The following is a 27292-nucleotide window of genomic DNA, read 5'->3' as shown; positions in this document are numbered from 1 at the left end:
TCATTCAAAAAATTTTAAAAAGTTATTGAGTACCCATACCTTTCAAACCTGCTATGTGGGAGAATCTTCCGCTTACCAACTTGGCTAAGAGGTAGATTTTGCTTAAACAACATTTTGTTTTTGAATTAAGATGAAAATAATAGGTTTGCCGTAGTAAAATAGAGTGATATGCCTGTCAAAACATTGATTATTAGAGCTCTTTACCGTTTCTCATGACAACACTTCTTATTGGAGTGTATTCATCGATCAAGTGAGTAAGGTTATAAAACGTCACACGAGTTCACACCAAGTAAACAACAGTCATTTAGAATGAGGAAGACCAATTTAATTTTTGAATATTTTTAATTTGAGGAATTGAGCACATTGAGGTACAATTTCCTTCATTCACATGTAGGATTTTTTAAATAAAATGAAATACATTAACTATTTTCATATATTTTTTAAAAAAATACAATAACTAGTAAGTAGTTGAGGAAGAAAATGTACATATATGCTCTCATTTATTTTGATCGCTTTATAAAGTAGGGGAAGGGCGGTGGGGCAGAACAAAAATAAGAGAATTAGATGTTTATTAACAGTGTACCTCTACCAAAAGTTTAATTTTATATCTTTCATAGGGTCTTATTTTCGGTTAAAATCGTTTTCCATAAAGGTACAATGTCAAAGATTTAGTGTATGCAAAAATAAGTGTAAAATTCTGATACTTTACAGTATTTATTTTTTGTTATTCCACGACAGAGGGGCAATATGGCACAATATCCTTTGAATGCCCATGTAAAGTCATTGTTGCTCAGGTGAGCGATGTGGCCCAATGGGTCTCTTGTTTCACAATTGTAATGCATTTGCAATCATTTTACATTTTATTATTTCTATGACTGCCAGTTTGCAATTACAACTTGTGTTACAGTGTTAAAAATATTAACTTTTACTAGATGATACTGTAAATTCCTAATTAAACATGAGGAATTTATATCCGCGTAAAATTGCGAGAAGCATCCCTCGCAATTCTTTTCTGAAAATTGATAGCTAGGATGTATGGATAAATGTTCTGCGTTCGCAATTTTATATTCTCGTGATTTGATACAAAATAGAGGGGTCGCAGAATTAAGTACTCGCTTAATATAAGGAATTTACAGTACCTGGTGCAAGCGCGGGAATTAACACTTTACACAATGAGTCAATCAACATTCTTGGTTACCCTGTTCTGGAAAGTTCTATTCCATTTTTTTCATGAACTTTTTGTATAAATTGAAGTCCGATCCAAGGTATCTGCCCTCGATGTATAATGAACTCGTCTTACACTTTTTCTTTGATTAGTCAATCCGCATTCTTGGTTACCCCGTTCTGGAAAGTTCTATCCCATTCTCTCACCAGAGAATGAGTATCAAAACTAAAATTGCGCACTAAAAAAATGAATTGACTTATTTTATTTATTTAACATTTGTCAAATCTTAACTTTTATATATTCTCTAAATAGACTCTTTACGTAATCATTCAATATTATTTCATTGCAAGTATGTATTTTGATCGAGACTATTCCTGACTTGGATCTGCCAAAGCGTGTCCACCACCTTACTCTTTTTTGCTATTTCGGGCTTGTTTATTGAAAATGAAAGTAGGTTTTTGATTAATTTCACAGTAATAACTTATCAGTTAAAATTCAATTATACCTTACGGACATTATCTCACATGTGTTGAAATACCAAAGGTGTAAGCAAGTACTTTGGTGCAGGCATTTAATTTGTAATTTGCAAAATGCCTTAATTTATAAGTATGGATTTAGTTTGCATTGTACAATACAAGGAGCAAATGGTATCACAATTTATATGAAGTGTTACAATGGTTCAGTTTTGAACCATCACTGCATGCTGATGCCTTAAGGGTAAACACAGAAAACTTCTGTTGCTTATTTTTTCACTAATTGGCAGTGAAACCCTGTTTATAAAATACAAGTTTAATAATGTTTACTTCATAAAATTTTTTGCCTTATGTTTAGGATAGTATTTTAATACAGTAAAACTCGTTAGATATGAACACGGATATAGGAAATTTTCGGATATAGCGAATTTTTTTGAGTCCCCTGTCAAATTCTTAACAAATCTTTGCAAAATTTTACTGTTATAATGAGTTCTGATAAAACAAATTTACAGATATAGCGAACTGATTTTGAGTCCCGTAGAGGTGAATAATAACAAAAATTAACACTTTTATAACGAATTTCTTCACAGTTAAAAAAGTTTGCAATACCATTTTTATAATAGTTTAGATAAATTTCTTTCTATATAATTTTTTGGATTCACAATCCGAAATAAAAAGTATCAAAGTCATGTATTTTTATTTTAAACCTAACTTAGTAAAAAATTATAGACTGGTGAAATAAATCATGTATAGAGTGAATTCACTATAGTTATTATTACGAATTCGTTATACGGATATAACGAAGTAAATCCATTGGTCCCTAGGACTCCGCTATAACCGGGTTTTTCTGTACACAAAACAACATGTATTTCTCCAGTATCATTTTAGAATGGTTTCTGTAATAACAGCTATAGCATCCTCCATTATTCATAATATTATGAAATTAAAAAACTCTATTATATGCTTTTACACTCTTTCCACGTGCTACACTTGTATAAACATAATAGACCTGTATGAGTACCACAATGATTGCATAATGCTTTCTATAAAATTTCCAAGGTGTTCACTTCATACTTTTTATTAATGTAATAATGTACCAATGTATAACTTAGCTTCATTCATTACATATAATTCTCAAGGAAGTTTTTACAACATTCTTTATATAATATGAATTAATTTTTCTAGCCAATCAGATTGCAATTTATAACCAAAAATTAAATTATTTATTTATTTATTTTAATATATAAATTTAAAGGTAATCAAACCAAATCTAAAACATCCAGACCAAGAAGACCATGTCCATTTTGTGGTACAATGGCCTCTCGGCTCACTGACCACATGAAGAGAAAACACAAGATGGAAGAAAGTGTTAAAGCAGCATTGGCATTACCAAAGGAGTTAAGAGACAGAGAATTTCAGAAGATAAAAAAAGAAGGAATTTTTTTAGCAAATAAAAATCTTCTTAAGGAAAAAAATCCAGACTACAGCAAGATTTTAGCAGAGCGAAATCAAGGGAAGGACGCATTGGCTATGTGTTCCCTTTGTAAAGGATTCTATCACAGAAAGATAATTAACAGACATAAGAAAAGGTGTGCTTCTGCAGAAGGTACCACTGACTACCCTGCAACATATAACATCAAACTGGTGAGTCAGCCAAACTTCTCACACTCTTATGTTGAAGAGATTTTAAATCGTTTTCAAGAAAATGAGATTTCAGCTGTCATTCGATCTGATGATTGGATCCAAAGATATGGATATCTATGCTTCCAAAACTTTGAGGGCACTGAGAAGAGAACAGAGAAAAGGTCATCTCTTATGTCTAATCTAAGACGCCTAGCTCGCCTATTTTTGGAGTTTAAACAAATTATTGCAAAGGAAAACCCATCTATAGAATTGAATTCTTGCAACCAAATGTTTGATAGAGATTTCATTCTCTATATTCAAGAGGCCATTTGCTCTATTACCACAGACAAAGATACAAATGCAGTGAAAAATGGCCTGAAAGTTTCTCTGCGTTATCTCATAAGTGATGTTTGCAAGGTTATGAGAGCAAATTATCTATTAATGAAACAGGATGAAAAAGCAGAAGAAATGGCTAAATTCATCTCTGTTTTACAGCTGATTTGGCCTTCCTTTTTTGCCAGTGCTGAAGAATCAGTAGTAAAAAAGAGACAGTCGGATTTAAGAAGACCAGTAAGACTGCCAAGTGAAAAGGAAATAGAGAAATTAAGAGACTGCACAAAGGAAATTATTGACAGTCTCTCCATAGATATGTATGAGACTTTTGACTATTCAAAATACAGTCAGCTACGAGATGCTGTTGTTTGCAGATTAACCCTGTTTAATGCCAGAAGAGGGGGCGAGCCAAGCAGAATGACAGTCAAAGATTGGGAAGATGCCCTCCAAGGTGTATGGATAGATCAAACAAAGGTAGAACATGTTGAAGATGATATAGAAAAAAAGCTGTTGTGCGAAAACAAAATTGCTTACATACATGCTTCAAAGGTAACCAAGCTAGTGCCACTTCTCATACCAAAAGACTGTTGGCAAGCAATGAAAATTTTAACAGATTATGAAGTACGCAGAGGAGCAGAAATTAATGAGGACAATACATATGCATTTCCAAACATAAAGCATTCAAAAAATCATGCCTCAGGGTGGGTTGCTGTTAACAATTTATGCAAAAAAGCAGGACTGGAGCGCAATATAAGTGCAACAGATATGAGGCACTATGTTGCAACATCATATGCTCTCTTAGATGTACCCCCAAATGAGAGAGAAATGTTTTATAAACATCTTGGACATTCAAAACAAATGAATGAAAATGTTTACCAGTGCCCTCCGGCAATGAAAACAATAACACAAGTTGGAAAATTTCTAAATCAGTTGGAAGGCAACTTTTGTACATCTAAGTTTGTTATTCATAGATTTTATAAAATTAAAATCCACTATCTCTATTTACAGTTAAACAGCAATTATTTATTTTGATAGAATTTGATAAAATCATGTAAATGCAATTATATCATGAACTTAGTGACGGTTTTCATGCTAATGTTTTTAATTGTAATGATGATATTGATTAAATTTCAATAACATATTTTACAGCCATTTCAAGCTCTAAGAGTTCAGGTGCCAGGCAGGTTGAAGTCGAAGTTCTTTCAGGTATGTTTGATTTATTGATGAATTAATTTCAAAAAATTAAAAAAAATATAGAAGCATGGAACATTAAAAATATAATTTTCTCTCATTTCTCCCTCCTGTAGATTTTTAGGTCACCTGAATGACTCAGATGACCAATTGCAATTGTTGTCGTGCTTCATGCGGTGTGTGGGGTTGATATCACTTTTTAGCTCGCCAGAGATGAAAGCTCATCACTTTTATCCAGCGTCCGTCTGCCTATCCATCTGTGTCCATCCGTCTGTCTGCCTGTAAACTTTTACATTTTTTACTTCTTCTCCAGAACCTCTGGGCCAATTTCAAACAAACTTGGAACAAAGCATCAATTTCAAACAAACTTGAAACAAAGCATCATTGCATTAAGGGGATTCAAGGTTGCGAAAATTGAGGGTCACACTTTCTTTCAAGGGGAGATAATTAGGATTTATTGAAAACTTGCTGATATTTTTCAAAAATCTTCTTCTCAAAAACCATTTGGCCAGAAAAGCTAAAACTTGTGTAAAAGCATCTTCAGATAGTGTAGATTCAAGTTTGTTCAAATCATGGTCTCTTGGGGTAAGGTGGGGGCCACTATGGGGGGGGGGGTTCAAAGTTTTACATAGAATGTATAAAGTAAATCTTTAAAACATTTCTTCTCAGAAACCAATCAACCAGAAAAGCTGAAACTTGTGTGGGAACATCCTCATGTAGTGTAAATTTTCAGTTGTGAAAATCATGACCCCCAGAGGTAGGGTGGGGCCACAATGGCAGGTTGACCTTTTAAATAGGAATATATAGTGTAAATCTTTTAAAATCTTCTTCTAAAAACCATTTGGCCAGAAAAGCTGAAACTTGTGTGGAAGCATCCTCAGATTGTGTAGATTCAAGTTTGTTCAAATAATGGTCCCCAGGGTAAGGTGGGGCCACATTTGGGGGTTAAAGTTTTACAAAGAGTTAATCTTTAAAATCTTAATCAGCCAGGAAAGCTGAAACTTGTTAGGAAGCAATCTTATATATATAATAAAGATACAAATTTGTGAAAATCATGACCTCGGGGGTAGGATGGGGCCACAATGGGTAGTTGAAATTTCACATAGGAATCTTTAAAAATCATCTTCTTATAAAGTAATAAGCCAGGAAAGCTGAAACTTGTGTAGAAGCATCCTCAGGTAGGGTAAATTCAAGTTTGTTCAAATCATGAACCCCGGCAGTGGGATGGATCACAATATGGGTGTGGCAAAAATATACATAGAAATGTAGATAAACATTTTTAAAATATCTCTTCTAAAAACCACTTGCCTTGAAAAGCTGTAACTTTACTGAAAGCAACCTCAGATAATATAGATTTAAATTCTTTCAAATTAAAATCTTGAGGAGTAGGGTGGGGCCACATTGGGATTCCAATTTTCCAAACTTTAAGGAAAATATTTTGATTACTCACAAAAAATGAAATGTTATTATGTATGGTTTTACTTATATGCAAGCATTTTGACATATATTGCAGATTCTTTCAAATTGTTTAGACTTGATCCCTGGACAAATCTTGGGCCTCACAAGGGGTTCAGAGTTTGATGTAGGTTTATATCCCATACATAAACAATTGTTTAGGATCTTTTAGAGAACTGCAATGCTCAAAAGGTGATATAGCTATAAAATCATCCTATTAGAGAAGGGACTTGATTGTAAACATAAGAATATCCAAGGTAAAAAAAATGGACTTTAATTTACACAGGACCTTCAAATAAAGTACATTGTCCAGATAGTTTCCAAATGACTCTGTTAAGCTGATTTTATCATTATGATACCTATTGTTGCTCAGGTGAGCGATGTGGCCCATGGGCCTCTTGTTTGTGTCTGAGGTTGATATCACTTGACATAGGTCCACATAACCACATGTCAATAGTGCAATGAGATCCATAATAGTTGCTTTATATAATCACTTGCAGCATATTTAGGCCTAGGTCAAGAAATTTGTATGTAAATACAAAAAAGTAAATGAATTATACATCATGACATTAAAATAATCAACAGTCCTTTAAAATACTTAATGCATCAATTACGAATGCAAGCTATCCCTATTTTAATAATTGATGCCAACATATGACATTTGATATATTTACAACACCGTCTTCAATCCACACATTGAAAAAAATGAGAGGCAGATCTCAGTGAACAGCTTACTATGAGGTGATCTGTCTCTTGATAATGCACAAAGTGAACAGATAGTAGGCTTTCAATAACAGTGTACAACAAAAATTAAAGATTACTGTAGATAAACCAATTATGATTGAAGAACATTTCGCACATTATTATCTCTAATATTCCATATTTAATGATGACCATTGGTAATTTGTCTTTACAATACTTATTTTTGTTGATACTGCTGATTCATAATCTGCGGATGCGCTATTGCATTGATATCGTAAAAGAACGAATGTCAGGTGGTGTACTTTCAGCCAATGAAAATTATTGTCTTATATGTCACAGCCGCTATTTGATGTTAACACAAATCGTTGTTGTTGATGAATAAACAACTCAGCTGTTTGGGTTCGTGTAATTTATATTTTTCAATATATAGAATTGATGGTGACCTGTAACAATTATTACAGAAATGAATATAATAAAATACACACTCACACAACTAAGATTCACGCATTAAATATATTTTAAGATGTTTTAATATTATTAATTTATGTTTTAAATAATTAATTATTTTAACAGATAAATTAGGCAACTGCGGTAAATGAACTTATCGAAATGACAGATATTTTATATTACTATTATGAAATAGATGATATAATCTTGGAGAAGGAGATAAACTCTCTGGGAGTGAAGTGTGTTAGATTAAGGAATTGGCGCCAAGCATGCACACTTAAATGTAAAACTTGTAAAATCACTCATTCACTATTTCTTAAATATCAACCAATCATACAACTCTTACATGACCCATTAACACCTTTGACCTTTCACACTCCAAACTCAACCAATGAACGTAAAACACCATGAATATGAATGAAATGTGGAAATGTAGTAAATTCCAGTGATCTGTAATTCACTATGTTTAGAGATGAAGATTAAAATGATATATGAATATTGTTGCATTATAAATAAATTTATTAAAATAAATATTGAATCAATGAATAATTCACACTGTGACATATATATTTTTTATTTTTATTCCTTTAAAGCTATTTTTACCTTTGTTTTGGGGGAGGAGGGGGTATACTGTTTTACTCGTGTGTGTGTTTGTCTGCAAATTTTTGTCGAAGATTTCACAGCATCAATCAGGCATCATCTTCCTGTTATATGAAGACTTTATTTATTTTTAGGCTAAATATTCAAATCAATTTTTTTCGTTATTAAAATTTCAATACAGTAAAACACGCTTATAACGAAGTCCCAGGGACGGCCAATTTAACTTCGTTATAAGCGTAATTCGTTATATCCGTCAAGTTTACAACATGAAATAGAGACTTTGGGAATGAAATTCACTTCGCTGTAAGCGTCAATTCATTATATGCGTGTTCGCTATAACCGTGTTTTACTGTACTTTCTTTGTTTTGACATGCCATATGGTGGGATTCAGTATTGAACAAATTTGATGTCAACTTCCTGTCTTAAATATAATCTTTGCTTATTTTGTGTATTCAGTTTATGGGTATAATTAGTGAGCCTTATGCTCACAGATTTCTTGTTCACTACTAAAAAACATATACCAGCCAGGACCTGTACAAAGTAGAGTTTCACGTAAGTTGGTCCTGTTCTTTTAAAATGATTCAAAATAATATTATAAATATATATATAGATGATGATTATTAAGATCTAAATTTGATTTAATTTGTTCTTTGCACAGGCCAAACAAGTTATAACAAATTAGATTAGTGAAACTCTTTTAAATGAGCAATTTACTTAATAAGAGTTTAGAAATGAACCATACTATTCACAAAATGAACTATACTGTGGAAAAACCCCCACGTAAACCATTCAATAAGTGTACCAAACCAAACTATGCAACTGGTGTAGCAGCATGTTTCATGGTCTGTAGCAGAATTCCATATATACCAGTACTAAAAAACATGTAAATACTGAAGTTTTGGAATTAAAATTATACATGTTAACTCTTCCAATTTTCGTGGAAGTCTACCCCTTTTTGACCCCATTTCCTGACCTAACGCTTTTAATTGAAAATCTACCGAATTTTCAAAAATTCTATTTTGCCTCGCTTGGGTAGCCATTTTGGAAGCCATTATAGCTATAAAATCTCGCTAGTTCTTTAGATATTGCATGACTTGAGTCAGGAACATTCAGATGTTTTATACATATAGCGATAACAATGTGGGTTTCAAGCATGCGTTTGATAATGGGTTTAACTCTTCTTACTGATTTTACATTAGTTACAAAAATGTCATCGACCTCACCGCCTCGACAAAGTAAAAGATATTATTCAAATTTTAACGTTGACTGGCTGAAAGTATTTGACTTTCTTCATAGATCAAAAAAGGAGAACAGTATGCGTTTTGTACGTTTTGTCTTACCGATTTCTCAATAAGCCATGGGGGGAAAAACGACATTGATAAACACAGAAACATGTACGGAGAAACACAGGGACTCATACAAGCGCAGATTTCGACAGTCAACTTTGAAAACTATGTTTAACATAGACTCAGGTGGCATGGAAGACAAAGTTTGCCAAGCTGAGGTAATGTTCATTGAATATCTTGATTCTGGATGATGAGGATCTGGATGCCTTGGGTAATGAGTGTCATGTTTTGTCTGTTTCCCCTGATGAAAACCTACTATCATTTGAAGACCAAAACATCAACAGATTTTGGCTGGACATGTCAAGGATGAAGTTGGCAAACTGTCAAATTAGATTTCCCAAACTTTGTTCTACTATAACAGTGGCCATGACTATTCCCAACTCAAATGCAGAATGTGAAAGGATGTTTTGTCATTTGAAAAATATACAGACAAGTTTCAGATCTGAACTACCAAATGACACTATTTCTTCAATTTCGGCCACAGAGTTAAATAATAACAAAAGTTGTTTTGAATCAATTCCAGAAAAGACAACTCTAAGAAAAGCAAAGCTATAAGCTACCAAATCCTACACCAATGAACACAAATATTTCTTTCTTTGCATGTGATAATAGTGTTACTGTTTCATTTATTGCATTCCTTCATATTCCTTATTGTAGCTATTAGCTTCACATGAAAATTGAAACCTTCGCACGCCGCGCGCAATGCTACCATTTTTGAGTTCAAAATCTACCTATTTTTCATCACTGGAGGTTAACATGTATGTTAAAATGGAAAGCCACTTCAGATTTCTTGAATCTTAAAGTTTTGTGGAATTCCCCTAAATTCCCTGGCAAGGTTTACCTGTGGATTAAGATGTTATGCTCAACTCAACTCACAAGCAGTATATTCTATCCCGTTGATGTCTGATTAAAATGATCTCCATTATGCATGCGTATTATAGTTTTAACCAGACTGATCCCTTGAAGGACCCTTCTATCCATGCTGGGGAAAGGTCCTTATCACACCCACCCACCCTTCCTTTAAGAACAACCTGCCTAAAGAGAAAGTTACACAAATGACAACCATCTTTTAAATGTTTTTATTGAATTTTACAGAATTTATTGAATTAATGGCACCTGGTATTTCATTGCCGGACGTTCTAAACTTTTACACCAAAATTGATGAGGAACATGTGACTGTTGACCCAGAGGAGTTAGAGGAGAGAAGACATCTAGTTTTAAATAAAGATGTTCAATGCCAAGCAAAACAATTTTTTACAGAGGATGCCTGGCTAGGCATTATGAATACACTCAAAATGCTAGCTGCAGATACTGGTAAGCTTTTTTTGGTGAATTTTAAGTTAAATTCTATATATTAATTTACAGATACTTTTAGTTGACTGTCAAAAAATTACGTTATTCAAGATTAAGATATACATGTATTGTGTCTGAAAAAGTGATAAATTGTCAGGTGCTCAAGAAATGCCATGTTAATATACATTTTTTTCTTTCCTCTGTTTTTTTAAGAGAACAAAATTCAAAAGCAAAGCAAAACATCCTCATCAGGTAATTTTTTCTTTATAATATGTTTTACGGTGCTACCGTTCTGGCGAGCGCAGCAAGAATTACACATACCTTGCATCATTGTCAACTTATATAACGAACGTCAAAGAATTTTTGAGAGAGTATTGCTCTACAATAAGTATGCCAAAGGTACTAATTTTACCGGTTATGATACATACAGCACAACCCCCTTCCCAGAGAGAGAGAGAGAGAGAGAGAGAGAGAGAGAGAGAGAGAGAGAGAGAGAGAGAGAGAGAGAGAGAGAGAGTTTATTCCTTTTTATCTAGTTCAAAATGTCCTATTGTTTATTTAAATCCTCTCTAATTATGCATGCACAATTAGCTTAAAAATGGATCCATATGACAGTAAAGTATGACTTTTGCTAATATATATACATAAAATCTCTATATTAAAAAAAATTAATAATAATCATGTCAATGAGGCAGGTATCGCAGTCTATACTGAAATAGCTAGTACACACATTACAGATGTTTGATCCACCTCTAAATTTATCGCGGGAAATATAGCGCGAGTGGACTGTGACGTCATCCATGACTTTGTTCGTCTTTGTTTACGTTTCTCGACTCAATACGGAGGTATGGAAGCATGTAACAAATCTTTTGAGTCTCGCCAAAGCATATGCGGTACTCAAAACGTGTCTTCAAACTTTGTCACTGTAAATTACGAGTTAAAAGTCGGCCATTTTTGATTTTTTGTATATGACTCTATAAACTGATTTTATTATGTCTGTTGTTGCTCAAGTGAGTGATGTGGCTCATGGGTTTCTTGTTATCCCCATCACGCAACTTGTTGCATCGCTACCGTACGTGTGTGTGTTCGTATGTATGTATGTATGTACCGGTATGTATGTATGTATGTATGTATGTATGTATTATGTATGTATGTGTGAGTGTGTACTACATCTCAATTTTTCTTTTAAATTAAAAAAAAACTGCCAATGGAATTTCCTTAACCTTTGCACAAGTATGCCTCATTGTAAAAGATTAAAACAAATGCAATGTCATATTAATTGGTCAATTTTTAATGCAAAAACTTAGATAAAATTACACCATTGTAAAGGGGGGGGGGGCATACATTATGACAAAATTTGTTCAAAACTAAATATATTTACCATAGATTGCACACTTCCGTAAAATAAAAAATAAAAAATGCATGTGCCTTTCAAAACCATTAATACTATTACAAATTATTATTTCATTAAATCAATGTCATAACCAACTTTGTATACGAGTTATCAATCGAACTTTCTGAGTAAGAGTTATCAATCTTAAATTCCGCTTCACTTCTTTGAAACCAAAGTGAAAGTAAGCAGTTCAAATCAACAGCTTGATATTTTTTGGATTTAGATCGAGTACAGATAAAGAAAATGTAGTTTTTGCAGTAATGAAGGGATAGTAGAATGTGGTCTTATCATTAACATAACTATATATTCCTAAATAATACATCCCTACACACAATAACTCATGTCGCGAGGGGATGCTCCGCTTAGCGGTGCCCTTGTTTAATAAGTTTTCTTGTTATGTCTCAAATAAGGTAATGTTATTCCTATGCCCTAAAAAATGCCTAATCACTCTGGAAATAGTTATGACTGCCCCACTCCCCATCGCCCAAAACTGATACATGTCAAAGGAAATAGTTATTTTGCCATCCCGTAAATGTTACTGTACATTCCTTATTTTATGCAAGAACTTAATTCTGCAATTCCATTGTTTTGTATTAAATCGCGAGGACCATTTTTTGGTTATATAATAGTTTAATAGTATTACAGCTGACACCGTGTGTAATGGGGGTGTTAATTTCCTATACCTTTTGACTCTGGCTTTGGTAACTGTGACTTGGTCAGTGTTTATGAAACGATTTCTAGTGAAGCAGGCATAACACTGTTCTATAGATCTCAAAAATGTGTACGAATATGTACAAATGATGATTGATGATTAATTAAAGTCTTTCTTAACTTCTTCTGACCCTAAATCAACTTATGTGTTTAATTTAAGTTTGACTTAAACCCTAGATATTATTTATTATAATTTGATTGATCATTATTGAAGATACTTGATTGATGCCTTATTTAAGAATAATCCTCTAGTGAAGCTATTACCATTTAAGACTGTTATAATTTATTTTGAATGTGATTTGCAAATGAATTTCATACAAGTGCTTGGAATACATTATCTGACATGCAGAACGATGCGTGTAACCTGAAAAATAAATCCAATATATAATAATTTTGTCACCATATAATTGACGTGTATTTTTGGAAATATAGCTAGGATATAAGTCCTTTAATATGTATAACTCCATAAAGCTGACTTTATTAAGGCCCTGCTCTGCAGGCGCCTCATAATGATCAATCTGTCCATCCATCTTTCTGTCTGTCTGTCCGTCCGAGATTGCTTGTCTGGAGCATACAATACCGATCAGACCCAACCTAACACCAAGGTAATTAAACCTCAGCTAAACCTCGGATTTACTTTTGGGGTTTACTTTGGGTTTACTTTTTGAAAAGTTTGTGTCCACTCGGGGTTTACTTTTGGTCTACTTGGAAATAGCTTTTGAGGTCAGCTGTACGCACTGAAGTGTGAAGCAGACTCGTCTTTTATCTTACCATCCTCAGGGTTGTCACTAAAAATTAAAGTAGAAGGAAGAAAAAAGTAAATAGAAGTTCTGATGGTCTAGCTTATAGCTAGATTGTGTTTGAAATGCAATAATAGCTGGCTTATTATGTCATTATAAGCGGAGAACCAACATGATGCCTTTGTTCAAAGGATATGCAGTGACCTTAAATGATGTGTGAAGGTCAGGTGTCAAGGTCATATCAGACCATGCTAAAATTCATTTTTAAGAGCATGCATACTCTCCACTTACAGCTATTTAGCTAATACTTCACCTAAACAGAGCTGTTTATTCAATGATGTGCAGTGACCTTGAACCAAGCCAAAGTGAAGGTCATAGTGGATCTCTTTATAATCAGTTTTAGACTGTAGATTTTTTCCCATATCCTTAATCTTCGTTATATTGAACAAAAATGCCTGTATGTAAGGGGTAATGAGATTAAATAGAAAGTTCTATGCCAGCTGGAAAGTTCAAGATCAAGGTCAAAGCAAAATTCACTGAAAAACTTTTCATCCTATTGTCCATTATTTGAGCCATGCTATTTGAGATGGTCACCATCTCAATGTTGTCTAGTTATTGCTATTGTTACACAAGATATGGCACATAGGGCCCTTGTTCGAACTGGTTTTTAAGTCCTAACTAATTTTCTTCATATCTAATAAACCACTTATAATTTGTTGGGGTTGTTTTTGTATTCTGTTACATCATGTTTTCATTAAAAGATTTAATTGTAAATTGTGCTATTGAAGTAATTTTATGCATATGATTATTGAATGTCTTTAAAGCAGTCGGTTGATAAAGTTTAATTGATATAAAAATGATTTGTTGTTATAGGGTTAAAGAGAACCATAATTGACGATGACCTTTCAGAAAGTGAGGCATATATCAAACCAAAAGGATTTTACATTAGTGATTCAAATATGTAATACATGTAGTACAATTACCAGTACTTGTATGTATCATTATTTTTTTTATGTAATTTTTCTCACACTAACTATGTCACATTTGTTAGAAAGTCTGATTAAAATGCAAAGTATTTTTGACTATTTTCTCTTAGGTTCCTGGCCCAAGTCGAATGAAAAGATCAAAGAAAAATAAATTTGATAGTGTTTCTTACATTTGTGAGGATAATTCATCAGAAGAAGAATCATCAAACAACGATAACATATCCAAAGAAGGTAATTATAAGAAATTTTGGAATCCATGTACATTCAGACATGCAGGAACAAGCAATTTTTATTTAATATAAACATTAATCATTCAATATGTTAGGACTTGAATTCATTCTGAGCGTATTTGCTAAAGTGGTGTTTTACTGTAAACATAGTCACTATTTTACAATGAAAACATATTCTATAGTTGATCTATGAAAAGCATGTATTAAGTACAAAGTGATATTCAATTACTGAAAAGCATTTCACCAGGTAGGAGTGTTTGACATAAATCGATCACCATTAAGGGAAAAAATGAAAAAAAAACCATGAAATGAATTTTTAACCGGGATTTCCGAAGAAAAATCCGGTTATTGAAATGGTGAAAATGGCTGCCAAAAGAGAACCCTTATTCAACAGATAACTCCTTCTACAGTCTTTAAGATAGAAAGTTGTTCTGGACATATATAAGAGGTGTGCATATTGCTCGGATTTTGATTTTGGATAACTTATGAAAAAAATTCCAGCTGTTGAACTTAGTCATTTTAAGCTCACTGAGTCGGGGGGAGCTTATGCTATACCCCTGGCTTCGGCGTCTGGACTTCTTTAAAGTTTTTGTTGCAGGTCTTGTATCTAAGTTAGTACTTGTCCTATCTTCACCAAACTTGCATAGATGATGTATTTGGACCTACTTATGGACTTGAAAGACTTGGATGCTGAATCTGGTCCATGAATTTCAGATGCTGGAGAAGGTTAAGGTTTTTGGAGCACAGGGGTGTGCAATTACAAAATTTGGCTACTAGCCCAGGGGCTACTGGCAGTAGCAAAGTTACCAGCCCAAAGTTAAAACTTACTAGCCCAACATTTTCTTCATATCAGTTGAATTAAAACATGTCAAATAGATAATAATGCAAACAATATTTATATAGTTTTTAACCGGGTTTTCCAACGGAAAAATCCGGTTATTAAAATGGTGAAAATGGCGGGCGGGCGGGCGGGCGGGTGGGCGGGCGGCTGCCAAAAGGGTACCCTCATTGTATGGATAACTTCTCCTACAGTTTTCAAGATAGGAAGTTGTTCTTTTGCAGATCAATTGTACATATATCAGAGGTGTGCATATTGCAAGGATTTTGATTTCTGATAATTTATCGAAAAAATACCAGGTTTTGAACTTAGTCATTTTTTGGCAAAATTTTGCATATAGGGTACCCTCATTGTACGGATAACTTCTCCTACAGTTTTGAAGATAGGAAGTTGTTCTTTTGCAGATCAATTGTACATATATCAGAGGTGTGCATATTGCTAGGATTTTGATTTCTGATAATTTATGAAAAAAATACCAGGTTTTGAACTTAGTCATTTTTTGGGAAAATATTGCATATAGGGTACCCTCATTGTACGGATAACTCCTCCTACAGTTTTGAAGATAGGAAGTTGTTCTTGTGCAGATCAATTGTACATATATCAGAGGTGTGCATATTGCTAGGATTTTGATTTCTGATAATTTATGAAAAAAATACCAGGTTTTGAACTTAGTCATTTTTTGGGAAAATATTGCATATAGGGTACCCTCATTGTACGGATAACTCCTCCTACAGTTTTGAAGATAGGAAGTTGTTCTTGTGCAGATCAATATTGTACATATATCAGAGGTGTGCATATTGCTAGGATTTTGATTTCTGATAATTTATGAAAAAAATACCAGGTTTTGAACTTAGTCATTTTTTGGGAAAATATTGCATATAGGGTACCCTCATTGTACGGATAACTCCTCCTACAGTTTTGAAGATAGGAAGTTGTTCTTGTGCAGATCAATTGTACATATATCAGAGGTGTGCATATTGCTAGGATTTTGATTTCTGATAATTTATGAAAAAAAAATCTAGCTTTTGAACTTGGTCATTTTTTTTCAAAATGTTGCATATAGGGTACTCCATTTCACTGGATACGTGTTGACATGGATTATGGATACAGTTCACATAAAAGAAAACCCGGTTTGCTGTCACATTGACAGCTTTTCTCTTGTATCAACATTACGATCAGTAGTATCCAACTGCTGATTATTGTTGTCATCAAGGCGATCAAACGAATGTTTACGCTTACTTATCGTCAGGTACTTCTCCATGTTTGAAAACAAAGCGTCATTGTCATGCGGACCAGCGATTAGTACGCACAATGCACAAACATTAAAGGGAGTGAGAGATCTTGATTTTGCAGAACAGTTATGTCGTACATAAAGTCAGTCGAAGTTATAATGACACTTATGGAAGTCTGATTTCGTTTATCATCGTTATTATTTACTAGCCCGACGGGCTGTAAATCCACAGTGAGGATTTCTGCTAACCCGACCTCTAAAATCGGTAGCCCCGGACGTCGGCGATAGTAATTGCTCACCCCTGGAGCAGGTTAAAGTTTTTGGTGCAGGTGCGATTTGATAGCAATTTCAAAGTTATTACTGGTCCTAACTCCTAACGTTACCAAACTTGCATGGATAGTGCGTCTTATGATACTGAGGCACCTGACAGGCTTGAATGCTGAATCTGAGCGATAGATTTCGGATGCTGGAAGAGGTTAAGGTTTTAAGAGCTGGTTGAAGTTTTTGGAGCAGGTGCCCTCTGATGATTATATTTTAGTTATTACTGGTCCTAACTTCACCAAACTTGCATGGATGATGCATCTTATGACACTGATGCACCTGACAGGCTTGAAATCAATGTTGAATCTGAGCCATAGGATTCGGATACTGGATTGCTGGATGAGGTTTAGTTATTTTGGAACATGTCACATGTTTGATAGATAATAGTACTATTTCGAACTTGCACAGTTGATTCAACTATATTATAAATGAATTGCACAGGTTGCTTCAGATGCAAAGCCTAGTCTCCATTATCAAGGATGCAAAAAAATCTCCTCACTCATCCCTACTTGATAGAGGTATTTGTTGTTTAATTATATAACATGATTCCTATGATATAGTACACATATAGTTTGTAAGTATCATAGGATGCAATATCATTTTTTATATTATTGTATTGATAAACAATGTATCTTATAATACTGTATGAAATAAAGATATAATTATAACAATTTTTAAACATATGATATAAGATATTGTGTTGAAACAGTAACCATGAATCATTAACTATGATTTTCATACAATATGATAAAGGTGGTCACTTAGAAGTGATGCCTCATAAAGGTGATGCCTCATCTCGGTGAGCTTTGTAATCTGTGATTAACTATATTTTGACAAAGTATTGCATACAGAGTACTCCATTTCTCGGGATAGGTACATGTACATGTAGTGTTCATCAATTCTGGGTTGACAAATAGTGATAGATACTGTTCACACAAAAGAAAACCCAGTTTGCTATCACATTGACAGCTTTTCTATTGTATTTGTGTTAATAGAAGAGAAGAGTCCAGTTGTCAAGGGCCAGAGACATACCTGGTTACCAGAGGAGAATGCTGCGATTGAGCGTTTCTTCAACAGTCACATTGACGATACATCTAAACCTGGAAACAAAGGAAAACTGCATGGTAAAGTATACATGTAATATATATAAATTTAAGAGGAAGGAAACTAAATATATGTTCTACAAATTGATTATCAACATTATAATTGTAAATTGTATATATTTTTCTTAAAACTCCTGGAATAATGAATAAATCAAGAAATGTCAAATGCTTAATTTAGATTCGTCATGAGAGCTGGCTTCCATTTAACTCTAATCTTTGACGTTGCACCATATATTCTGGGTTTTTTTCCTATTTAAGGAATGGCATATAGGTTGGATTCATTTTTTAACAAATTGATGTCAACTTACTGTTGAATGCATATGTTGTTGTACTACTTTGTTTCACCCTTCCCCTTTCTTAAATTCTTGTGTAGCCATCAAGGAAATGTAGGATAGTATGCTACCCTCTCATTCTCGTGTGCTAGACACTAAAAAACTTATCACTTGTGGTTGACACATGACACGTGACCTTCCGATACTGAAGTAGACATAGTGTACACAAACCATATTACAGTTTTTTCATCCAAATTTCATTTTTATTACGGCTCTTATGCAGTTTTGTGGTGTTCGAATTAATTGTCACATGCAAGTGTTAAACATGTTGATCAAGTGGTAAACACTCAGTCTGGTAATTAAACATTGAGAATGAAAGACATATGGATAATTTTTGGGACTATTTCTCCTTTTGTCAATTTCAGAGCAAACGGATGATGGTTAGGTGATTTCTGTGATAAAATGCACCGACTTGTAATGCGGAAATGAAACATTTTATAAATAAATATTAGAGAGGCCTGGAGTAGAAAATCTGTTTTTCTAGAAATCAAATATGAATTAGATGTAAATTTCTAACTAACTGTCCCTATCTTTTCTTGAGGACAAAAACAATGTGAGGGAAGAATATAAATATAATAATTTGGATTAAATTCAAAGATACAGGAATGATACCACTCTCCCCATTTGTATAGTCGATGGTAAATCCTTGCAAACTTTTATTGTTAAACTCAATAATAACAAATTTAACGATATATAGATACTGTTACTTGTTACTTTATATTTATAAAATTTTATTAATCTTTGTTTTTATGATTTTTCACAGTTGCCAGTGACATACGTAACTTCATACTGAGCTATCCAGAAATACTGAAAGATGTTCCGAAGCAGAAAAAAATCCATTTGATTCGAACAAAAATATTAAATCTGAGAAGAAAAAAGAGAGAAAATGCCTTTGAAAGAATAGAAAAATTCAGAACATAATTCTAGCAGTGTCAGAGAGCTGAGCACATAGTTCAAGCTATGAAATTTCTTTTGAGAGGTAGGAATTTGATTTACCTTATAAATTTCCACTTGATTACAGGATCTTGACACATTTCATTTTAATTTTATGACGATTTGCTGTATTGAATAAATACATGTTCAAGTAATGGTTAAATCAATGCATCTAGACCCATTTGATGGATATACCTTATTGTTTTCCCTCGGACTGAAATGTCACATTTTCATTGGATTAAACATGGCACGTGATTGCCTCATATATCTCTATGTAGGTTCTGTGAGGATTAATATTAGGCAATATGGCAGTCATTGGCTGCCGCCTCACCTATTCATCTCTATATTTCATATTATTTAACACAAAAATCGTGTTTAGTAAGTCATTAAAATATTTAGAGTAGTGGCCCTTTGGAATTATTTTTTAAATTAGAGTAGTTGCCCTTTGAATATTGACGTCACATTGTTGTGTCTGGAGCAGAACAAAATGGCAGCGTCTAAATGTGCTCAAATCTCTGCAGAAGTTTAAAATTGAATAGCAACAAAACATTGTAAGTAATATGGCTGAAGCAAAGATTTTTTAAGCGTATTTGAAAGGTGGTATTGATAATTTTGAAAAGTTTAAATGAGTTTAATTGGACGAGATGTAAGGCATTTTGTACATGGCTTTGCGTAGATCACCGCTATTTGTGAATGAATATGTCGCTTGATAGTCCTCGGGAAAACAAAACACTTATTAGGTTAGTTACTGACTCACTACGGAAATATATTGGGTTGATCAATCTCATAGACGGCTCGGCTTCGCCTCGCCATCTATGAGATTGATCAACCCAATATATTTCCGTAGTGAGTCAGTAACTTACCTAATAAGTAATAATGATACGTAGAACTGAATGTGATTGGAATAAGAAATGTGCTGTTGTATTTGTTATTGGGAACCTGTAAAATTGTGCTTGTTTGACTGTCACTACTGTAAAAGTGGTTATTTATGCAGAAAGGGGGGATATTCACTAGTTACACAGTAATATCATTATCGGAATCATTTTTGGTAGAATTTAGGAAATTTGTTTTAAACGAGATAGAGTCTGTTTTATTTTTATTTTTAACCCATGAAATGATATGGTGCTGTTGTTCGCGTTCATTCAATATTTGTGACAGGTTTTGTTTGACTGCATTTGAATGAAATCTCCTTTGCAGCAGAGTGTGTATCTTTTACAAACACACAATTTGGAGGCTTTCAGATCATTGAAGGACACACTATCTCTCACTGTAAGTGTTAAATGATTGTATAAACTTGAATTTGTAAGTAATCGCATGATAATGCAGTATTATATTCAAATTACTTAAAGGGGAAGGAAAGTCAAAAACGTTATTTATTTATTTTAATAAAGTGGTGTAAATTATCACGTGGTCATGCTGTTTTGAAAATAAAATATGTAATTAAGCTTTAATGAACGTTTGAAGTTGGAGAAATCGTATTTACTGGAGGCTGACATGATGTAGAACTCTTTTGTATTAAAAACCAAAAAAATTAATTATTTTGACGTCTCACCATCTATTCCGGTTTGGTTTACGTACACAGTGTTCTGAATATAATTAACGCTGGTTTATGCCTTTCTGTTACTCAAATAATCGACTAAACAAAATTGATAATGTTTGAGTTCACACGTCAATCTAAAGAATAAATACATGTTTCATTGCATGCATAAATATATGCATTTTCATAAGTAAATGACAGCTGTTAATTTGCTATCATTCAAAGTTGAAAACGACCTCGATTAAATTTTTTATTCCAAGTCACTTGTTCTTCCCTAACTGAATAAATGTTATAATTGTAATTGGGATGTTTAAAATTCATTCTTTAAAGTCGGAATTACCATGTTGAAATAACGACGGCAGACATTTTCTATGATACTTGGCATCTGTTGACAATTTCCACATTTACGCGGAGATTTCTCCGACACTAACCTCCGCATTTAGATTTCAACGATTTCATGCTCCATTTGACCATAGTTTTTTTTTCAAAGGTAAAAGAACGGTCTCAAATCAATATTGTTTCAAATTTTCCAGAACTTGTCATTTAGAGCGAATATCATGATGTTATGTTGATAAGACAAACCAGAATAGATGGTGTGATGTCATAGATTAAAGTTCAATGGCAGCCTCCATGGTGGTGGGAAATTTAAATTAAGCGATCGATTTTCTTGATTTATTCATTGTTCCGGGGTTTTTAATGAAAACAAATACGATTTACAATTATAGTAGATGATAATAAATTGATTTATTGAACAACATATTTTTAGTTTCCTTCCTCTTTAATTATTAAGTAAATATGTGTTTGTGGGTTCTTTAATCCAATGAGTTGATAATTAAACGATAAGTTTTTGTCTTTGTCATAATTGCTAGCTCAAATAAAGTGTTGGCAATTTCATTCAATAAAACTTGATGTTGTTTTTATTTTCAGACCATTGAAGTAAAACATTGCTCTTGGCTTTGGCATATAGCATGGTTACCTATCAAAGTTCCAGTCATCTTGTTTGTGCTCTTATCTGTCTGATTCAGAAGACTAGTACTGATCTCTGACATTGAGTTCATTTCAAAAGTGGATGATTTTATTAAGTAAGTTTTACTTCATGTGCTATAAGTTAACATAAGGATTAATATAGTTGTTCAGTTTTTACTCTAAGTCAATTATATTGAATTGGGTATAGCTTGTCTTTATATACATGTCTACTGTCAACGGATGTGTTTTGCACAACATTTTTTTTTAGTAAAATGTTGATAATAGTCAGCTAGATTTGTTTTAGATGTTGTATGTACTACTTTAAGTATAAATAAGTTGTGTAAGTCAAAATACGTAAGCTAGTCGACTCAAAATATATGATGCAGCACATGTTTAAATTATATATTGGTATCTTAGACAGGTCGGGTACACTACCTTATATGGATAGCATTATTTAACACGTGACAGTATTTTCGTCAAACAGATTCTCCAATCCAGTGAATGAGTTGCAATGCATGACGGTCTACAACGTGTTTACGATTCAACAGACGCACGTGGTTTTTGTCTGTTTTATTCACGATATTTAATTGCTTGCCGGAATGTTTGTACATCTTGATTTTTACTTTAGAAGGTAAAAAAGGAAAGATTACGTACCATTAACTTTGTTCCATGCTCGCATTGAAAAATACTGTTGTTTTAGTTGATCAATTGTTGCTTCAAAAATGATCAGTATCAAACGACTGACAAACATACGCATACAAGTACAAACAGGTTTTGATAAGAAAAAACTGCACAGTTGTGTATTGGTGACTTTATCATTGTGCACTAGAAATAAATACAGGTAACTGTACATTTTTAACATACGTGAATAGCCACGGTAGTAGATATGCACAAATATACAAATGTACAAACGCAGAAGCGCAAGCTGTGCAGCATATAGTATTTTGTCCGTTAAGCATTCTGATGAATGTCCCTGAAGAAAATATCAACGCGCATTCTAATAATGTTGCCTTAAATATGGGATATCACGTGAAAAAACGGTACTCGCTGCTTCTAATTCTATAGGACGTACCTCTCTTTTAAACAGTGACAATGGGGTATTTAAATAGGTTGATATATGTCCTCATATGCAATATTTTTTAAATGTGAGCATAGAAATTGAAGTTCAGACATAACTGTCCATATTAATTTCATAAATTATGAAAAATCATTCAAAATGAGTTTCCAAAGGACAATTCAAAATGGTATATATTTTCAATACGCTTTGTATACACTGAAACTTGTAGTAGCCCACAATGCCTTGCAACTCATTCACCCGATTGGTTTGTCGATAAAAGTAAACAGATGGCTAATTTAGTATGCAAATGTATGCCGACGTCACGATATATAGTGGTCTCGACCTGCTTTATTTACACTTTACTAATACATCAAGTACGATGTGCTATGCTTCTGCATTCAGGTCTTAATTTTTATTTTTAACGGGGTTTTCCAACAGAAAAATCCGATTATTGAAATGGTGAAAATATAGGGTACCCTAATTGTATGGATAATTCCTCCTACAGTTTTTAACTCACCTGAGCTGAAAGCTCACGTGAGCTATTCTGATCACATTTTGTCTGTCCTCTGTCTGTCCGTCCGTCCGTCTGTGCGTAAACTTTTCACATTTTCAACATCTGCTCAAGAACTACTGGGCCAATTTCAACCAAACTTGGCACAAATCATCCTTAGGCAAAGGGGATTCAAAGTTGTGAAAATTAAAGGCCACACTCGTTTTCAAGGGGAGATAATTAGAAATTAATGAACAATTTTGAGAAATTTTCAAAAATCTTCTTCTCAAGAACAAGAAAGCCAGGAAAGCTGAAACTTGTGTGGAAGCATCCTCAGGTAGTGTAGATTCAAAGTTGTGAAATTCATGATCCCTGGGGGTAGGGTGGGGCCACAATGGGGGGGTCGAAGTTTTACATAGGAATATATAGAGTAAATCTTTAAAAATCTTCTTCTCAGAAAGTAATCAGCCAGGAAAGCTGAAACTTGTGGGAAGCATCTTCAGGTAGTGTAGATTCAAAGTTGTGAAAATCATGATCCCTGGGAGTGGGTGGGGCCACAATGGGGGGGGGGGCGAAGTTTTACATAGGAATATATAGAGTAAATCTTTAAAAATCTTATTCTCAGAAACTAATCAGCCAGGAAAGCTAAAACTTGTGTGGAAGCATTCTCAGGTAGTGTAGATTCAAAGTTGTGAAATTCATGACCCCTGGATGTAGGGTGGGGCCACAATTGGGGGTAGAAGTTTTACATAGGAATACATAGAGTAAATCTTTAAAAATCTTCTTCTCAGAAAGTAATCAGCCAGGAAAGCTGAAACTTGCGTGGAAGCATCTTCAGGTAGTGTAGATTCAAAGTTGTGAAAATCATGACCCCCGGGGGTAGTGTGGGGCCACAATGGGGGTCGATGTTTTACATAGGAATATATAGAGTAAATATTTAAAAATCTTCTTCTCAGAAACTAATCAGCCAGGAAAGCTGAAACTAGTGTGGAAGCATCCTCAGGTAGTGTAGATTCAACGTTGTGAAAATCATGACCCCCAGGGGTAGGGTGGGGCAACAATGGGGGGTCGAAGTTTTACATAGGAATTTATATATAGAGTGAATCTTTAAAATCTTCTTCTCAGAAACTAATCAGCCAAGAAAGCTGAAACTTGTGTGGAAGCATCCTCAGGCAGTGTAGATTCAAAGTTGTGAAATTCATGATCCCTGGGGGTAGGGTGGGGCACAATGGGGGGTTGAAGTTTTACATAGGAATATATAGAGTAAATCTTTAAAAATCTTCTTCTCAGAAACTAATCAGCCAGGAAAGCTGAAACTTCTGTGGAAGTATCCTCAGGTAGTGTAGATTCAAAGTTGTGAAAACATGATCCCTTGGGGTAGGGTGAGGCCACATTGGGGGGGGGGGGGGGGGTGTTAAAGTTTAACAAAGGAATATATAGAGTAAATCTTTTAAAATCTTCTTCTCAGAAACTAATCAGCCAGATGATTATTTATAATTGTTAAGACTTTGGCTCCAGGACAATTCTTCGGCCTCACAAGAAGGTTCAAAGTTTGATGTAGCTTAATATCCCATATATAAACAATTGTTAAGGATCTTTTTGAGGACTGCAATACTCAGCATGTGATATGACTATAAAATCATCCTGTTAGAAAAGGGACTAATGATTATAAACATAAGAATATCCAGGGGGGAAAAATGGATTTTATTTTTACAGGATCTACATGTATTATTGTACATTGTCCAGATTGTTTGTATTATGACTTCATTAAGCTGATTTTATCATACCCATTGTTCTTCAGGTGAGCGATGTGGCCCATGGGCCTCTTGTTAAGATAGGACATTGTTCTTTTGCAGATCAATTGTACATACATGTATATTAGAACAGTGCATATTGCTAGGATTTTGATTTCTGATAATTAATGAAAAAAATACCAGCTTTTAAACTTAGTCATTTTCTGGTGAAATATTGCTTATAGGGTACTCCATTTCACTGGATACGGTAGGTAGTGTTTATCAATTCAGGGTTAAAATGGATTGTGGATACAGTTCACATAAATAAAAACCCGGTTTGCTGTCAAAATGAAGCTTTTTTCTTGTTTATATTTAATTGCAATCAGTTGTATTTTAATTCCAGCACACCTTGAGGACAGATGTCTTGATGAAGCCATGCAGGCCTTGGTCCATTGAACTTTAATCTAATGTGGAACCCTGGTTTGGAGAAGTATTGCATAAGTATTGTTTTGATACTTTTGCATGATAATGCTTTTAGATTATAGTATTTTTATATGTGTACTGTACATAGAGTAAATGAATGAGAGTACTATGTCCATAATTGCATTTCAAACTCATTTTATTGTTGAAGTTTACATTAAAAGAAGAAAACTTTTCTTGATTCAATTGTAAAATGAATAAGTCTTTATTTGCACTTGACACGGGTGTACAGTACATGATTACATGCTCACGTTTATTGTTGTTTCATGTAGTTGGTATATTTTGGTCTACATGGGCACTCTGAAATGAGCTACAATGAGTCCAGTGGCACTGGATGATACCCCTGCCTTTGAGCAGATAATACGGTTGATGTGAACATGAACCAATGCCTTTAATTAATGTGTCAAGTAGTGGGGGTTTTTTTATAGACAGTAAAGGTAAAAACTTAAAAAAACTTTATAACAAGGTACCCTACACTGACAACATTTTATAAGATTTCTTTTTTATTAAATATGATTATTTAAAGTATGATAAATGTAGTTTGTACATAATTACTTCATGTTAAACATTCAGTTTTTAGAGACATTTTCTGTTGTGCTATGAGCTGTATTATGTTTTTAAACAGTAAAGTTTACAATACTTTTAAGGTACAAGTTATTTTAAATTAACCAAGAATCAGCTATCAAGTTTTAAACTTGAAAATGCTCACATGAAACCAATGTTATGCTTTGGTGTAAATAGTGGATCAACTTACAATACATATTTTGTTATCATTTTGCACCTAGGGTAAAAATGATATTTAGATAGATTAAATGAATAGTGTATTCAAGTTTTATGTTACCAGATGTGCACATTAAAAGCCCAAATGGTGTTATATTCATGTTCTCTTCCACTGGGGGACTCATGGCCAAGAGTTACCATACTTATTAGGAATTAAATACATGCATGTTGCATTTTTATCATGTTTTATACCCCACTCTGAAGGAAAGAGAAGTATACTTTTTACCTTTGTGTGTCTGTCTGTGGGCATGTGTGTGTTTCTCTCAACAACTATTAATCAAACATACTTGAAATTATAACACACTCTTTGTTTTGGTAATGCCATATAATGGTTTCTTTTTTTATACCAGTCGGACGCTAATTTCTGTCAAATGACAACTTTGTTGATTTAAAGCCTAAATTTTGGAACAAATTTTTGTCATCAAAGATTTTCCAGCAGCTACTTACAGTATATATAATCACAGATGCTTGAAATTTTATAAACACACTCTTTGTTAAAGCATGTCATATGGTGGGATTCATTTTTGAACAAATTTGGATGTCAACTTCTTGTGAAATGTCTAAAATGCTTACTTTGATCGGCTTCGGCAGAACACACTTGTGTCCATATGAAGAATCCGTCAAATTTTACAGTTTACACACGCATCTCATCTTGAATTGCATGTTCTTTATTTTCTATTCGATGATAGCTTCACGAAAAATCTTTATACCGGTAATTACATGTAGATTAATAAAAATGTTATTCTAAATTGTAATTGCCTTGAAAGTTAATCAATTATACAGTTACATACATTATGAGTCAA

The 27292-nt window shown here is 33.6% G+C and overlaps 1 protein-coding gene across 1 annotated transcript in view; it reads left to right on the top strand.

Moving 5' to 3' along the window:
- Positions 1-26126, top strand: part of LOC128169831 (uncharacterized) — an 80402-nt gene extending 54276 nt beyond the window's left edge. The window contains exons 9-19 of the mRNA XM_052835888.1: positions 2894-4544; positions 4742-4800; positions 10431-10649; positions 10842-10880; positions 14346-14389; positions 14569-14689; positions 18074-18202; positions 19277-19492; positions 20644-20715; positions 21911-22065; positions 25633-26126. Of these exons, the coding sequence (XP_052691848.1) occupies positions 2894-4544; positions 4742-4800; positions 10431-10649; positions 10842-10880; positions 14346-14389; positions 14569-14689; positions 18074-18202; positions 19277-19434 (2420 nt within the window). The 3' untranslated portion in view covers positions 19435-19492; positions 20644-20715; positions 21911-22065; positions 25633-26126. The remainder of the gene's footprint in view (positions 1-2893; positions 4545-4741; positions 4801-10430; positions 10650-10841; positions 10881-14345; positions 14390-14568; positions 14690-18073; positions 18203-19276; positions 19493-20643; positions 20716-21910; positions 22066-25632) is intronic.
- Positions 26127-27292: the final 1166 nt, after the last annotated feature.

Source organism: Crassostrea angulata, unplaced genomic scaffold, assembly GCF_025612915.1.
Source record: "Crassostrea angulata isolate pt1a10 unplaced genomic scaffold, ASM2561291v2 HiC_scaffold_229, whole genome shotgun sequence".
NCBI lineage: Eukaryota > Metazoa > Mollusca > Bivalvia > Ostreida > Ostreidae > Magallana > Magallana angulata.
Note: the sequence above shows the minus strand (reverse complement) of the source record. Positions and strands in the feature narration are given on the sequence as shown.